This window comes from Aulonocara sp. 'chitande type north' Nkhata Bay, linkage group LG11 (assembly GCF_057382095.1).
Source record: "Aulonocara sp. 'chitande type north' Nkhata Bay isolate Kocher_YH1m ecotype deep benthic linkage group LG11, A_spYH_male_GT1.1, whole genome shotgun sequence".
NCBI lineage: Eukaryota > Metazoa > Chordata > Actinopteri > Cichliformes > Cichlidae > Aulonocara > Aulonocara sp. 'chitande type north' Nkhata Bay.
Window position 1 is genome coordinate 28936453 of NC_141354.1, and position 17338 is coordinate 28953790.

General features: G+C 41.2%; 1 protein-coding gene across 1 annotated transcript; it reads left to right on the forward strand.

Annotated features, from left to right (window-relative positions):
• Window positions 1–266: 266 nt before the first annotated feature.
• On the forward strand, window positions 267–15065 carry cdh17 (cadherin 17, LI cadherin (liver-intestine)). Its single transcript, XM_086311865.1, has 19 exons — window positions 267–342; window positions 1825–1881; window positions 2349–2444; window positions 5420–5557; window positions 5659–5794; window positions 6777–6935; window positions 8321–8473; window positions 8983–9188; window positions 9292–9423; window positions 9513–9660; window positions 9813–10022; window positions 10112–10188; window positions 10280–10468; window positions 10873–11117; window positions 12653–12783; window positions 13035–13262; window positions 13375–13485; window positions 14009–14125; window positions 14266–15065. The coding sequence occupies exons 2-19, from the start codon at window positions 1834–1836 to the stop codon at window positions 14355–14357; spliced, it is 2616 nt and encodes an 871-aa protein (XP_086167991.1). The 5' UTR covers window positions 267–342; window positions 1825–1833; the 3' UTR covers window positions 14358–15065.
• The last annotated feature ends 2273 nt before the right edge of the window (window positions 15066–17338 follow it).

Here is a 17338-nt window from a genome sequence, read left to right on the forward strand (position 1 = left end):
TGCTTTGCTGAGACGTTCCCTTTAAAGAGTTTGTTGTTTTACAAACACTAATCAGTACTCTACAAATCCACAAGCAGTTGAGTGTTTCAATAAAACCCCCATCTTACTTTAATAGACAGGTGTTTTATTGAATTCTTTATTTATAATTGTTCTTTTCTTCCTGTCTTTGTTGCTTTTGTCTGCTTCTTTCCCATTGGCCAGCTTGGCAGAAGGGCAGGGTGATTAGACAATCATTAGATCCAATAAAACATTGCTGGTTAGTGGCTGGTTAACGTTTGACCAGGGCAGGATGGAGCTGCTCAGATCAGTCTGACGAGTGTCTCAGTTGCTCTCTCCTCTAAGGTAAGCCACCTCGCTCTCTTGTCTCCCAAGTTTCAGGTTTGTTTCAGGAGAATTTGGAGAATTATTTTTCGGGTGTGTCGCCAGAAACAAACAGGACTGCTTGTGTTGGTTTTTATAGATTGTGCGATGACGGGTTTAAAATGTTCTCAGATTATCGCTGAAGGGCCATGATCTTGACTTGACTTTGGCAGGGCCTTAGATAAGGTGTTGGCATATTTTACTGCCTTACTGCTCTCCTTCTTCCTGGGTTGTTCTCAGCATTTTAGAATAGGAGGAAGGTAAGTGAACGGGACTTTAAATTTGGTATCATAGCAGCTGAATATAGCCAGACAAAGGTCATCCAGCCATTGATCTAAGAGGATAAAGCGAGAGGGGCCTGTAGCTTTGGATCCATGTTTGTGTATTTATCCCAGCTTCAATTTAATCAAGTGTCAAACGTCTGTTAGTTTCTCCTCTGCATACCAGTTAAGTCGCTGTAGGTGGACGTTTAGAAACTAGTGACACTGCTGAGGGACTTGCCAGTTAAAGGTCTGCTTCGCAGCAGATGTTAGTTAACAACATGGAGACAGATATTCTTATAAAATGCAGAAAACCTGCAGATAAATAAGGTGTTCAGACAATGGGGTGACTTCAAAAGTGTCCTTTGGCACAAAAAGGTCATTTGGCTCGACTCAATGTCACCTTCACTCAACCCTTTGGCTTTACCCTTCTGTTTCGCTTGAACTTTACAGCTCCAGAATCTCTACATATCTTATTTACCAACTTAAAAGAATTAAAAGTGTGATTTTTCTTTAATTGTCAGTAGCGACTGTCACATTATTTCTTTAGTAAACAAGCATTACTCTGGCCTTATAACTTGGATGCTTCTGCATTCAGTGCATTCTGTGTAGTACATTTTTTTCAGGGGAAACGGTTGCTTTAAATGCAAAATGCAGGAAAAGCTACAGATTCATTGAAGTTATGTTTATTCAAGCGTCTGAGGAGACAGCCCTAAAGTCATTGCACTGGTTTGGTGTCATATACATATATACATATGTGTACACCCACTTTACAGAAAGAGAAAGACTCGGACACGAACACCTGACGCTGCTTTAAAAGGCATCGACTTTCATTTTCTTCTGTGCACTCGGGTGGGTGGTTAACCTGGAAGGTGTAGGTGGAGTCCCATGTGTAAGCACTTCAGCACAAAGTATGCACAAAGCGAGATACAGTGCACATGTGCAGATTCAAGGACAGAGGACACGCTTTCTTTGTGACACTGTGGACATTGCACATCAATGACACACTGCACTGAACGGAGAAAAGGGTTGAGAGGGTTTAAAGATTCCTCTGTGGAATTGGTAATAATCCACTACATGGGTTTTTTAGTGTTTCCGCAACAGTAGAGCACAGTGAATATTTTCCACAAAAATGACACAACCTCTGAAACCTCCTTAAACATTTTTTTCTAACCCTCCTCCTCGTCTTCCTCTTCCTTCTCAGGCTGTGATAATGACACCCATGGTGCATCTGTTGTTGCTCCCGCTGCTGCTCAGCATTGTGAGTACACGAGCGCCGGCCAACTGCTGCTGCTGTTCTTCAATACATATTCAAATGCATGAACCTGTTAAAAGATCTGTGAAATAGTCAGCGTTGATAAATGCTACACAGGGAGCGCATGAAAGAAAACACTTACAACTATCAGCAAGGTTAACGAAGAGTCTGTGAAACAGCCCTCAGTGACTCATTTTAAAACACTCACAGAAAGGGTTGCTAAACGGAGCGTGGGCCCTTTGTCTGTAGACTTTGCTCTCCCATCATGTAGTCGAATATAAAAGTTCCTCCACTGTTAAGTCATTTTGGTTCAATAAATAACTGGGCTGTAAATACTGCCCTCAATGCTTGACTGATTTCACCGGAGCTAAAGCTAAAATGGCAAATTTAGGTATGAGTGTGAGAGGTTTTCATTTTTTCTTGCCCTTTTCTGTACTCGATGACCTTTAACCTTTATTTCTGCGCTGTAATAGGCTGGTGGGAAGGATCTGGAGGAGAAGAAGGGCCCCTTTGAGAACACAGTGCTGGATGTGCCAGAGGCGACCCCAGTGCCCTATCCTTTGTTTCAGGTAATATAAGCATGGCAGCAGCTGGTGTAATATTGTCCATTTTTGAGGTGGATGAGCTGCACATGTGCCACGCACTCCATTTATCAAACACCTCAGTCAGATAAGTGTCACTAAACCAGAACCTGCACCTGAGAAGTTATCTTATCTTAATCAAGATAGGAAAATAATAAATAGTAAAAAAGAAAAACTCTGAATATAAAGTATTGTTGCAGATCTTTGTTGCTTTGTTATTGCTCCTCTGTCGGCCATCTCACAAGCCTTCACGTTTACTGTAAAAGTTTGGTAACATCATCATCATATTGTTTTTTCACTAGCTGGGAGCGTGTTCTCATTTTAGGTTTGACAGTGTTTTAGTAGATAAAGGTGAATGGCTTGGATGTGAATTGAGGCCTCGAAGGGGACTTGTGGCAGCTCCTAGGCCTACCAGATCCCAGTGTACTAAATACAAGTGAAGAAATTAAAGACTTAAAAAGGGGAGGGAGGCTGGGGCACGTAAATGAGAATGAACAGCTTGTAGAACTGGGGGAACATATATAGATAAGAACCGGAAGGAGCGTGTTTGGAGGCATGGTCCCGCTCCTGAAATTTCGATACTTTATCTCCCATAAACTCTCGCTCTCCATCAAACCTCCATTTTAATCAATCAGTCGTCTATTTGCAGCAGCTGTAGCTTTGCAGATATTTAACACTTAAGTTGGGTTTCTTGGATTTAAAGTCAGACTTCCTGCTGGACTTTGATTAGCTCCATCGGTTCGATTGGTTTCATTGCCATTTCTTGCATACCATGCAGTCAAACTATTCCCACAACAGCTGCTGTACTTCACCTGCCTGCGTGTGGTCACCGGTTTGAGGTCCGGTGACCACGCTGGGCACTTCATAATGAGCTGACTGCTTCCTCTCGAATTGTCGTCACACAGTTTGGAGCTGTATTTGGGGCCATTGTCCGGTTGTTGGAGATAACTGGCTCCACCGGGTAGCCAGTTTCAGACGTAACTCTTTATTATTAGCAGGCCCTAAAAGATTTTTCCTTTCTGTTGACTCTGTGGGTTTTGTAGGTACCATTTTAGTCTCTAGAGAGTCCGAACCAGTTTGACCTGCTCTGTGAAAAATAGGTGCTACATCCATCTCCTTTTTTGTAAATGTCCACATGGAATTCATTTTTACTTCCTAGAACAAGAATACTCTGACTGGCTCCAGGGGAAAGTTTTTCTTTAACCGCTCTGAGTGCATAATCACACCCACAAAGCCTGCGGTTCCTGACGCTCAGCACTCAATCAAATTTATTAATAAAACAAGAAGCAGCAGAAAGCGCAATCCTCCACCAAGGCAGCTCACTCTCTGGACAGTGGTTACTTTTATGGGAACTTTATTGGATTTTGTATATATTCATTATGTTTTCTCTTCTTCTTTTTAAAGTACTTTTATAAGAAATTTATAGTTCAGTATAAATCAGAGAAAAGTGGTATCACAGATGCTTACTTTGAATACACAAACATTATGTAGCAGTAGGTTATGGATAATAGGCATTGATTTAAATAACTAGACATGAATAACCTGAGCTTGTTATACAATATTACACTACAATTTATTTCTAGATAACTAGGCAGCTTCTTCTCTTTCTCATCAAACACTTTCTTTAGCGCATTATGGAGTGAACCTGAAAGAAGGGCAGATGTGAAATGAGAGGTCAAAGGTCCACATTAATCTGATATTTAGAATGCCCATATTTCATTCTCTATGTGCCCTGTATACCTTGTCATCAAGACAAACAATGGCAGTAAGAAACATAGTTATAAACAGCTCTGCATTATTATCACTTTGACCTTCAGATCAGTCCATTTACCTTTAAGGAGAGGTCAGAGGTCAAATGTGACATTATATTTGAAATCTTTATACAGTGGTTTCTATATGTTGACACACCACACCACACTTGTGAAAATAATATTTTTTGTCAATTTTTGATGATTAAATCTCAAGATGACCTTGAAGACCTTGGTGGATGTAAGCCAGATTTTAACTGATCGTTAACGTGACCCAAATCTATATCTCTATGAAGTTTTATCCAAATTCATTAAAAACTTTTCGAGCTATCATGTTTACAGAGAGAATGACGTGGCAAAGTTAAATCATTTTTACATTTACTAGCTACAGCTGTCTTCAGACGCACTAATGTAATCGGATGGGATTTAGATCGATTAGACTTTTTTAGAGAGCAGGTGGGGGGTCTGACTCACAGCAAACGGTTTGGGCCAGAATCAGACCCAGAACTCAGCAACCTTTTGGCATATGAGTCATCTGTTCAGCCAGGTGAGCTGTAGCGGTGCCCAAATGCAATGAATTTTCATTGAGTTACAATGAAGTGGGGCTCTGTACTCTGTACTCCTTTACAGATACCTCAGTAATGCTTCACGATTAATGTTTCCATGAATCATTTTAGGCATTTTGTGTGAGTTTTTGGTTAATTTTAATGTTATTTCAGTTTCAAAAACAGATACATGCTTCTTTTAAAAATAGAGATATTTCTAAACACCCCATTCTTTTAGTGTAGCCTCTGATCTGGAAACCACTGGACCAATGGCAACAGCAGCTGGATGTTACTTATGTTACAGCGGTGATACATTAATATAAACATTTAACATTGATCACTTTTACTGTTGTGCACTTTTACTTCAGTGGGGTTTTTACAGCGGATCCTTGTGTTTTTATTTGAATATGTTGTATTTATATACTGGTTTAAAATGCAGAAGAGTACTTCTTCCATTAATGCGTGCAAATCAGAAACTTGCAGTCATACTCAGATTAACTGTCAAGTATGTGATCTTTTAAGGAAGTTATGGTGTTTTCCCCTTTTTGTTCACTTAAAAAGTTACCACTTTTTTTTCTGAGATCAAATGAAACTCAAGAAGCGATGAACAGACCTGTTTTTTGTGGTCAAAGTGTCCTGATTTTTCTCGTCTGCTTCTTTCACTCCTTAGTTTCAGGTGACAGATCCACATGTTAATAACTTCAGGCTGAGTGGAGAAGGTGGGCAAGACATTAGTATTTCAAAGGATGGGTGGCTTTATCTGGAACAACCTCTGGACTGGTCGCGAGAGGAGCACTACATTATCATGGTAACACGATATCTTTATTCAAACACATGGAAAACCGTGCTCACATTGCATTAGGCACACGGGACACACACTCGTGCATAAAAACTCATGTTCGTGCACAGGTGGAGGCACTGGCAGATGAAGAAGTGGTGGAGGGCCCGATTTATGTGACCATAAATGTTTTGGATGTCAACAACAAAGCACCGTACTTCAACCAGAGTGTCTACACAGCTGTGGTTCGGGAGAATACGCCAGCAGGTTGTGCACACTTCTACCTGTTGTGACATTTTTGCTTTGCATATATTTATTTTTTATCCTTGCTCGCTCGATCTTTTTTAAAGTACTTATGATAGAACAGGTGGCCTTACGTCTAGTTCATCACGGGCAGTAATAACAGCTGCCCCCTGTTGATTTCAACACTTTCATCTTTTTTAAGTAAACCTTTATGCTGAAGAGTACACGTGATTTAAGGAGTTTGCATCTTTTAGTCCATAACCTGCAAATTACATGTGCTATTCATTTTAATGAGAGTGATTTTTCAAAGCAGATAAAAGAATTAGAGCTTCATTTCTCCCCTTCGAGGCTTTAATTTGACTTGATTATGAAAGTCAGCTTGCAGAGGTCTTCAGTGCAGCCGGGCATTCATCACAGTGGATGTTTGATCTTTTTCATTTTGCCACTGAATGCTTTCTGCTCAAACCTGGGACTTTAAACTCAAGCTGTGACACCAAGTTTGTTTAGATCTACACATTTGAGTTTTAAACGTAAGTCAAAAATGAAAGAGTTTTGGGACAGTAGTGTGGCGTGGCGGTAGCACCTCACAGCAAGTAGGTCCTGGGTTTGAATCCTGCATCTGACCTTTCTGTGTAGAGTTTGCTTGATCTCACCAAGTACTCCGGCTTCCTTCCACAGTTCAAAGAAATGCAGTTAGTTGGGTTAAGTTAATTGATCATGTGACATATTGCCAATAGTGTACCCCGCCTCTCTGCTAATGGCAGCTGGCTCCAGCCACCCTACAACCATTAATTTGAGTACATAGTAATATGTTTGGTGTTAAATTAAAGTGCAGCTAATGTGTAGCTCAAAGGATAAAGCGTGCACCACTGTATTTGTTTTTTCAGAGAACCCTTTAAAGGATTCCTTCTATGCATGTGGGTTAAGCAGTATTTCTTTAAGTAGACAGTGTGAGTCACCATACCTGTCTCTATGACTTTAACGTAAGTTTTCTGTGTGGCTCTAGCTGTCCCATTTACCCGAGTGTTTGCGACGGATCAGGATGACCCGGAGACTCCAAACGCTCGTCTGAGATACAGCCTGGTCAGCGAGATCCCCAGCATACGAGACACAAAGCTGTTTCAGATCAACCCCGACACTGGAGAGATCTCCACAACAGAGCAAGGTAGCACCAAAGTTCTCACAGCTCTCCCCCCGGAGAGGGAAGCAGTATGTAATCAGTCTGTGTGTTAGCAGTGCAGCATCCACAGTTTTACGATTATCATTCAGTGTGATGGTAAATACCAATAACAGCTCGAGCTGATCTGATTTTAGTGAAAATCAGGTGAAGGCCACACAAAATGTGAAAATCAGGAAAATCTTTACATTACCCATTGTTTTTTCAAGTTTAACAACAGTTTAATAGGTCAGTATCTGGGTTGGTTAAGCATTTGACCTTGACTTTCATTGTTAGCACCCAAGGTCAAAGTTAAGCTTGAAAGAAAATTCAAGAAACAATATTGAGTAATATATCATGTGAAAGAGCACGAAGAGAGCTGCACAACACGCCTTTTATTTCTTCAGTAAGAAGCACTACGACATCACAGTGAAGCCACAACCAGGCGATGTCTTCATATTGTAATGAAAACATCAAAGTTTTAGATCAGCTTCAGGGGGATTTGTGCTTCTAGTAAGTATTTATTTTGATTTCATTTTGACTTTTTGGTTTCCAGATTGGGTTTTATGATTTTACCTTATTTTTTATTGTTTTTTAAAATGTTTCATTTTTGTTTCATTTTTATTAGTTTCAGTGTTAATTTCGTCTTTATTACTTTATTATTTATAGCAAATACCAGAGGCAAGATTTTGGAAAATCAACTTAGATATTACAATATAAAGAACATTTTTAAAAGCAGTCAACTCACAGGGTTGTAGACATCCAAACCTCAATAAAAACATCCATCGAATCCTCATCAGGCAGTTTGTGATACAAATTTTACCAAATTAACAAGTGAGGACATTTCCTCTGCACACCTGACATGTGTATATATGACCGGTTTATACAGGGAGAAATAAATATATATTTATTATAACCTCTGCACACTTCTTCACTTACCACTATTTTAATGGATTTAGGTCATAATATATATATTTTAGTAAGTTTTCCAAGTTTACAAAATCGTTTCAGTTGGTTTTAAATTTTTTTCACAGTTAAATAAAATGTTTGGGTTTTTTCACATCTAATTTTAGTTTAGTTTTAGATTACAACAATAACGTTGGGTTGCACAGAGACCTGAAGCCAGCCATAGAAGCACAGAACTCTGTGTGGCATCCGTGGAAAAGTCTTTAATCTGTGGCCACCGTCTCTGCCTGTAATCTGGCAGATCATCTTGTGTACTCAAGATTAATGCTGATTGAAGGCAGGTTGCCTAAATGTGTCGCGTGACGCTCATCACTGATTACTTTGAGTTCAATTAGGAGTTTGTTTCCCCTCTTAGATCACCTGAAGCGCGTCTGCGATGTGTGTGAGCGTGCTCGCTGGTGTTTGATGCGTGTGTGTTGTTTTAACAGGGCAGCAGCTGTTAAAGGCAAGGGAGGGCATCCAGTATGCCAGGGGAGAAGATCGGAGCATTGAAACTCTGAAGAGAAAGTTCGATGACTACTGTTCGGTGCAGGAGGTCCCCTACGAACACAACCCCTTCTTCACCTGTGTGCAGAGAGCAGGTTTGTTTCCAAAAGAGTCGTCAGTAAAGCTGAACAGTTAACGCTGTCAGTTAACAAGATCTGGGCATAATCTCACACAATTTTCAGACGTTTTATAGTCAAGATGAACAGTTTAATGGAGCAAATACTCATCTAAACGATTAATATTGAAAATGAGCTTGAGATGCAGCTGCAACAGTGGAGAAATTTCACGATGAAGGACGAAGAATAATAAGAACATAGACAACAACATCTGGGCTTTGATGGTGCTCTTTAAAGTCGGAGCATATGATGGTGCAGATTGAAGGATTGTGTTAATGTAGATAAACAGACTGTAATGAAGAAGTTGCTGTCAGCAATTAGCGCTGGGTGCTGAGTTGATGAGTTCAGTTGGGGAGAGAGGTTTAGTCGCGTCCATCGGACTCAGCTTTTCAGAATAAGAGATTTGCTGGAATGTTTTAGTGAGTTTTACCCCAAAGAAAAACTCCTTGGTTCAAATTAAAATATTTATTCTCCACTTGTGGTGTCAGAGATGAGACGGCAAAACTTGGACCCCCTGGAAGACCCAGACTACACCCTGTTTGTGCGCGTGCAGGACCTGGAAGGAGCTTCGCAGAATGCACTAAGTGGAAACAGCAGAGTCCAAATTGCTGTGCAGCAAAACCTGTGGAAGAATCCCGGACCCATACGCATTAGAGAAAACTTAGAGGAAACATACCCACTAACCATTGCTAAGGTGTGCTGAGATTCATATATTCATACTCCTAACTGCCTCTCATCTTTATCCATCAACTGACCATCCTAGTCTGGACCCTGCCTGTCTCTCTCTCTCCATCCAGGTCCAGTCTAATGACCCTGATGCCAGATACGTACTGGTCCAGAAGGAGCGAGAGCTGAAATTCCCCTTTGAGATCACACAAAATGGAGAAATAATGGTGACAGAGAAGCTGGACAGAGAAAGCAAAGAGAGGGTAGATAACACATTTGTTCAATAAGTTATATAAAAATAAAGACGCACTTCTAGGAGTTTTTCTTGAGCTTCAGTTGATTCCGTTTCCAGTTCATCCTGGTGGTGCTCGCAAAGGATGAAAATGACAACGAAGTGGATCCACCCATGGAGATTTACGTGTTGGTGGACGATGTGAATGACAACGCACCTGTGTGCGATGAGGAGACTGTGTTTGAGTTCCAGGAGAATGAGCCTGTAGGTAAGGATGCCTCCGTCGAGGTGCGCAGCATCCATATGGGTGGTGGTTTCTTCACAGGCAGCCTGTTGAATTCAAGAATATTTCCAATTTGTAAAAAAGTTTTTTCGAAGTTTCATGACAGACGTGAGGGATTCTCACTGCATCTCCTTCAGGTGGCCTCGTAGGAGAGCTGCTGGCTCATGATAGCGATAAAGAAGGGACACTGAATTCTGTTTTGACTTACACCATCTTGTCCCAAAATCCACCCACCGCCTCCAAAACCTTCTCCATCGACGAATCTTCTGGAGCAATTCGTACACTGCACTTGCTGCGGCGAAGGGAAAATGCGGTCTACAACCTCAATGTCCGAGTCAGTGACGCAGGTAACATACTGTATGAAAGCACACCTGTAGGCTGAGTTTAGTTAACGCTTTTAACTTTGGATGAAGTTTTTATGGCTTTTCTCTCACAGAATTCAGCACAAATTGTAAGGTTGTCGTCAAGGTCATTGACGTCAATGATGAGCTGCCCAAGTTTGAGAAGAATGATGTAAGTATGGGAACCTTTCGAACGCTGGCTCTTGTTCCTCATTCTGACTGGCTGGCATTGTTACTGTGTCTGTTTCTGTGTCCGTATGCAGTACGGCAACGAGACTCTGACAGAGGACACTCCTCTGGGACACACACTTCTGACCATCAAAGCGACAGATAATGACGACCCAGACACCGGCAGCTCGGAGATCCAGTTCATCATCTCTGAAGGAAACACCGACGACGTCTTTGCCGTGGAAACTGACGGCAAAGGTGTTGGTTATCTGGTTCTGGCTAAGGTGGTGATCTCCATTCTCTCTGTTTCATTTCTTGCAAACTTTGATCTTTAAGTAGCTGCTCCAACATTTCTGGTCCCTTTTAAATAGTTCAGATTATTAAATTCTCGTGATGGAGTTTTTTGTTGTCTTTGTATCTTTTTTTATATTTTTGCTTATAATTGTTGAAAATGAAAGAGCTGAAGCTAGTAGTCATCATGCATGTAACAGCAACATTAGAGTTTGGTCATACATGATTTTATGGCCATAGTAAATGATCCTTGTTTACCCCTAAACCTGCATGTCCATATAACTCATTTGGATTTTAGTGCTTTTCAACACTCTGTTGTAAACTTTCATCATCATCTCTGCCTCTCTTTTCTTTTGTGGTTCCTCTAAAACCTTTTTTTTCTCCTCCTTCCTAACAGCCTCTGGACTTTGAGACCTCTCCCAGTTACAGGCTCCAGATTGATGCTCGTAACCCAGAGCCGTTGATGGAAAGTCTCAAGTATGGCAGCGAGTCCACCGCCTTTTTCTCTGTGTCGGTCATCGATGTAGACGAGGCTCCAAAGTTCAGCATGGACATCCTGGATGTGACCATATATGAAAACATCACCAAAGGATCCGTGCTGCTCACTGTGCATGCAAAGGACCCAGAGGGCAAAGAGATCGGGTAAACACACCAGTGACTGCTCAGTGTCTGGGTCCTAAGTACTTAAAAAGTTGTAGCTGTTTAAAGATTTAGTGAAAGCTGCTACATAATACAGGAAATATACACAGTGTACAGCTAAGGGTAATGCCCCTCTACCTAATGCCAGGGGTTAAGGTATGTGTAACATTTTAAGTCAAAACTTGTGTTGCAATTTTTTTTGTTGTTACAATTACACTGTATTCCCAAAAGTATTCACTTATCAGCCGTCATACTCAAATGAACTTGAGTGACATCCCATTCTTAATTGATAGGGTTTAATATGATGTCAGCCCACCCTTTGCAGCTGTAACAGCTTTAGCTTGTCTTGGAAACAAGTGTTTACAGGGAATTTGTGAGGTCAGACACTGATTTTGGATAAGAAGGCCTGCCTCACAGTTTCCACTGTAATTCACCCCAAAGGTGTTCTTGGGATCAGGTTGAAGTCAGGACTGTGCAGGCCAGTCAAGTTCTTCCACACCAGCCTCACTCATCCACATCTTTATGGACCTCGCTTTGTGTACTGGTGTGCAACCATTTTGGAACAGGACAGGGCCATCCCCAAACTGTTCCCACAAAGTTGGGAGCATGAAATTGTTCAAAATGTGTTGGTATGCTGAAGCATTAAAAGTTCCTTCATTAGAACTAAAAGCGCAACTCCTGCAAAACAGCTCACACGTTGGCCCAATGCAATCAGACAAGTACTGTTCTCTTGGGCACTGCCAAATCCATTACACGAAGCTCTCTTTGCACTGTTCTTGAGATAATCTGAAGGCCACATGAAGTTTGGGGGTCTGCAACTAACTCTGCAGAAAGTTGGTGAACAATGTGCACTATGCACCTCAACATCGTCTGTCCTGGCTCTGTAATTGGATTGCTCTTATTCCCAACGTTAATACCACTAACAGCTGACTGTGGAATATTTGGTAGTGGGATTTTAGCACGGTACCACGCTGGAATTCACTGAACTCCTGAGAGCGACCCACTCTTTCAAAAATGTTTGTAGAAACAGTTTTCATGCAGTCAGTGCTTGATTTTATACCCGTGGCCACGGAAGTGATCGGAACACCTGAATTCAATTATTTGGATGGATGAGTGAATACCTTTGGTAATATAGTGTATATTTCAGTTTTGTGAAACTTTGTAGAACGGAAGCAGCTGAGAGAATTCCTGACTTTACTTTAATAAACTTCCTCCACAAAGCGTGGTCTAAAAAACAAAGTTTCACTTCTTTCACACAGTGCATTGCTTTTCAAAACTGTTTTTCCTTAACTGATCCTAATCTTCCTCTTAGCTGATGCATGAAGTGGCTGGATACACCACATGCAGCGCATTGATGGCTTTGGCCTTGTTGAGCACTGACTGCTAGTTTGAATTATCCTCTTCTCTGACTACCACATGTACAGAAAACAGACCATTGATTCGTTTTGACTACCGATGTTTCCCCTGGCCACCAGCTCAGTGTGCGCTTCATCATTGACTGTGCCAGACCGATGATTGATGATTGTGTTTGTGTGCAGATATAAGCTGGACGGTGACACTCAAGGCTGGCTGGAGTTGGATGCTGCCACAGGAGAGATCAGGACCAAAGAAAAACTGGACAGAGAGAAGGTGGACTCGTTCAAAGTCACTGTCACTGCCTTCGAAAAGGGTGAGAGAAGACACTGCTCTACAGCTTTTCCTTTATAGGCCACACAGTGTGAGACATATCGGCTAAAATAGTTTGAAACACAATAAGAAACATCTGCATACAAACACTTTCATTACCTTTCAGAAGCTCCTGTAGATCTTCATGTGTTTAAGGCTTTTGACCATTAAATACTGACCGCTGCTCGCCTTTATAAAACAAACTACTTGTGGGTGAGACCACATTTTTCATACTCTCTGATATTCCCTCTGAAGCCAACCCGGAGAAGGCCACTGAGCGTGACCTGCATGTAAGGCTGTTGGACGTGAACGACAACGTCCCCAAACTGATGGAGACCCAGGCCTTCATCTGCATGAAGAATCCCAAACCTGTTCTCATAAAGGCCGAAGACTCAGACAGCGACCCTTTCTCCCAGCCGTTCACTTTCAGCTTTGGCACCAAAACCGGGAAATCTCCCAACTGGGAGCTGAACCAAGTTGACGGTACGCTTACATCTGTAATGTAAAACGAAAAACATCAAACTAAGATGTAAAGACGCACGTTTCTGTGTTCAGCTTAGAACATTTTATGTGTTTTTCTTTGTGTGTCACACAGATACAACAGCTGAACTGAAACTGAAGAAACCACCAACTCAAGATAAAACCTTCTCACTTCCCATTACCGTTAAAGACAAAGCAGGTGTGGGAGTCCCACAGGCATTTGAGGGTGAGTCACATTTGTAAGCCTTACTTCTGGCAATATTCTACAGTCACGGCAAGAAAGGCATCCCTTCTAATGTTTTACACACCAGGACATAATAAAAAAATATAGTTCTTATAAGGTTTTAAAAAAAATCAGGAAAATCCAAAATCACGCAACATGTTCATTAATTATTCCACATAATCTACACCAAAATGCAGAAAGAGTGTGTGAAAGCCCTTCCAAACAAGCCACACTTCTTTTACTTTTACATTTAACATGCTAAATGAGACATGTATAGTCTTTTTTTTATTATTTCCTGATTTCTAAAATCTTAATTTAGAGTTTAATCTGGGTGTTTTTTCTTTTTACCATAACTGATTATCTGCATCAGTGCCCAGTTTAGTGCTGTATCCAGTAAATCACCCAGTTCATCATAGGCTGCTGATAGAAAGCTAAAAGTTAGGAACAAAATAAGGAAAAGTTGATGATATTTTAGTGTAATCAGCTGGCCCGTCATACTTTACTTTCCATTTTGTCTCCTTCACAGTGAAAGTATGTAACTGCACAGAGCTGGGCTACTGCTACGTTGCACCAGAAGGAGCGGCGCTCAGTTATGGAATGGGACCCACCATTGGGATCCTGGCTGGCATTCTGGGATTCTGCGGTAATTCTAACAAACCCCAAAATAAATCTGTTATCTGATAAAACCAAGTTTCACACAAACCGTTAGACTGTCCAACAGTGTCAGTGTGAAGTTTTGTGTTCCAGTGACTGACTTCTGTTTTATGTCTCCTCCTTTCGCAGTTATCGTGTTTGTTGTAGTGATCAAACGCATCAACAAAAAGAGCCAAAGAAAAGCCCAGGCCGAAGAGGACGAGAGGAATGCCATGATGTAGACACGACGCAGATGGTTTCCGAGTCTCTTATTTATATGTGCCAGTAACACAAATCAGAAATTAGCCTCCAAGAGATCAACAGTGTGTACAATGTTTGAGATAGGAGGAAAATTCTCCAACCAGAGCCTTAAACCAGTCTTCCTGCTCGGTCCTTATCTTAATTATAACTTCGATTCTTAAAACCAGACTAGACTACACACACAACTTGGGATTATTTAGATTTAAATTCTCACCTGCCTATTAAATAAGATAGGACAGGTACACTGACCCATAAAATATCTGTGGTAAAATACTCCAGGCCTGAAACTCAAATGAGTCCTCGCACATCTACTTTAGCTTATTTTATTATATTTACAACATGAACATTATTAACAAATGCTGTGCATCCCTTAATTAATCTGTTAGGTGGTCCCATGCTAATCACTCATTTGTTGAATAAATATATTATGATTTCACTGCCAGACTCTGGCCGGTTCATTAGCTATTTCATCATCTCCCACCATTTAATTATATATATTTTTTGGGCCCAGACACTTTGTGTGTTACTCTCTTCTCTACCTTGACTGTAACAGCTAACCATTAAACGTTGTTTAACATCAAACTCAAACAGATCACTTGTGTCACGAACAACTTTGTTGTTTTTTTTGTTTTTTTTGTAAAGTTCGTTTACTGCTCTGTTTCTCAATAAACGACAAAAACTGGGGACCACTTTGGTTTTCACGGCATCGTTTTTTCCCCCTACACATCAGGGCAGACATGTGGTGCAGCAGGTGATGGGTGACGTAAGGTACAGTATGTGTGCTATACAGTATCTCTGTCCTGTGGAAGCCCGGGGTTGGGATTGCTCTGCTTGTACTGTTGCGTCCCCCATCCTCCTTCCTGCTCATCTGCCGCTGAGCAGTCAAGGCCACGATGCTGCCTCAGAGAGCGATGCTCTGACTCATCTCTTTGTCAGTGGGAGACGCAGATTGTTGACGGTGCTGAAAGGGGCATGGCATGATTTCTTTTTTAGCTTTTATGCAACACAAAGTGGTCCAAACAAGCACAATACTTACATGTGAGAGCTGAAGGTGGGGATCACATGTGCTGCCATGAATATTGTATCCCTCCGATCCATGTGCCATGTTTTTGTGTGTGTGAGTCATCGAACAGCCTGTTGCAGATACCAAAATCCAAACGGGGGAGTGGGCTGAGCTTCATCTTTCATGCTGATGAGGATGAACTTGGCGTGGACCCTTTTCAGTGTTTATGTCTGCACTCTCTCCTTGTCGGTATCCCAGCAACACTTTCCACAACATACACACACATGGCTCACACACAAACACACACACTCATACAGAGCTGGGGGGAGAAGTTCAAATGTTGAGGTACAGAGGAGACGAGGTGGAGGGGCAGACAGTTGGACCTAACGGTGTGAATGATGATGACCACCTCTGGATATCAAGCCTCACCATCAGCACACACCCACCCACACACATGTTAAAGTCCCTACTCTACAAGAGGAGCCTTTTCCCCTAATATAGAAGAATTATATTGATGTGTTCCCGCTTAAATCAGCTTATTTGTACTGCACATGTATTCCATAAGCCTAAATCAAACATAAAATCAACTTTAGTATGATGCCAGCTGTCTAATAAATCAACTATATGTGTATGAAAACATTCAAAGTACCGCAAAGTATGAATATCTGCTGCCAAAGAAGTTAATAAAAATGTCTGTGTGGGTATTCCATACATACATATGTAAGTGCAAGTTTCTCCTTTATTTCTTTACAAGCCCCGAACAGAAGTTCACCTGCTTCCTGCTTCAAAATTTCATTCATTGCTAATCTAGCTCCATGACAACAAATGCATAAAGATTATAAGTGAAGCTGTTGCCACTCTTAGCGCTGGATAGGATTGATTTAATTGCTTGCCTCTGTTGTAATACTGCACTCTGGTGAGTCAGTTTTATTATGAAGGGTGATTTGCATTATAATTTCCGTAAAACAAAGGCACTCACTCATCATTTACACACTAATCTGGAAATAACGTCCTTGGAGCAGCGGAAGCAACGTGTGTGACTGACCAAAATACGCAGAGGTGTTTATTTCCAGTAAAGTGGCTAATGTCACCTATGCACACGAGTTCTTCCAGACACCCACTGAGTGTGAGCGCAACAATGAAATAAAATGCTTATACAGTAAGGCATTCATCTCTCACTGACTCTTTGTGACATAGCAATTCAGTTGAAACACCAGTTCAGAACAAGTCTCCTCAAAGTCCTTTATATTGAAAGGTAAAGACAGATCAGACACACACAATCAGATGACTCCATGTGAGTAAGCACTTGGTGACAGTGGGAAGGAAAAACTCCCTTTTAACAGGAAGAAACCTCTCTGGCAGAACCTGGGGGTGAGAGCAACAGCTGCTCCTGGACAATTGTACATCAGGGTTTGATGACACAAGCCATGCTGCAATGTTCACGACCCAGTCACACAGCCTGTTGTACCCTGGAGGCGGGGTCATTATCATTCCAAGTCTTAAAAACGCTGAAATCGTTTTATGGTGCATCCAGTGTAGTAACAACTTTACAAGGCTGCTGTGTTAGCTTGTGCTTGTGTGTTCAAGGATCTTTTAAAGGATTAACTAAAAGCAAGTAAAATGCAGATTTATACAAATAAAGATTTTATAAAATCATTACTACAATCCTCTTTTAATATGTTGATCTTCTCCATGTGAAAGGAGTGGGGGGGGGGGGGGGGAAATCAGAAGAAAGATTAAAATTTTGATTTATTTTAATCACAAGCTACAAAAAAAAAAGAAGATATTTTTGACTTTTGCATCTGAATGCTGCATTGCTCACCAGTCACTTCATTAGGTCCAGCTTGGTAATACCAGATTGAAGCTTCTTTTGCTTCGGAGCAGCTTTAATTATTCATGGCACTCAGAAATACTGAACTTAAATACTCAAACCAGCCCATCAGGAACCAACAACTTTGC

What these genes read in the sequence shown, in the direction of transcription:
- cdh17 (XM_086311865.1), top strand. Translation starts at nt 1,834, where the DNA reads ATGACACCCATGGTGCATCTGTTGTTGCTCCCGCTGCTGCTCAGCATT. An exon ending in TGTCACTGCCTTCGAAAAGG is followed by an intron (nt 12,784 to 13,034) that starts GTGAGAGAAGAC and finishes TTCCCTCTGAAG; the next exon opens with CCAACCCGGAGAAGGCCACT. An exon ending in AGTCCCACAGGCATTTGAGG is followed by an intron (nt 13,486 to 14,008) that starts GTGAGTCACATT and finishes TCTCCTTCACAG; the next exon opens with TGAAAGTATGTAACTGCACA.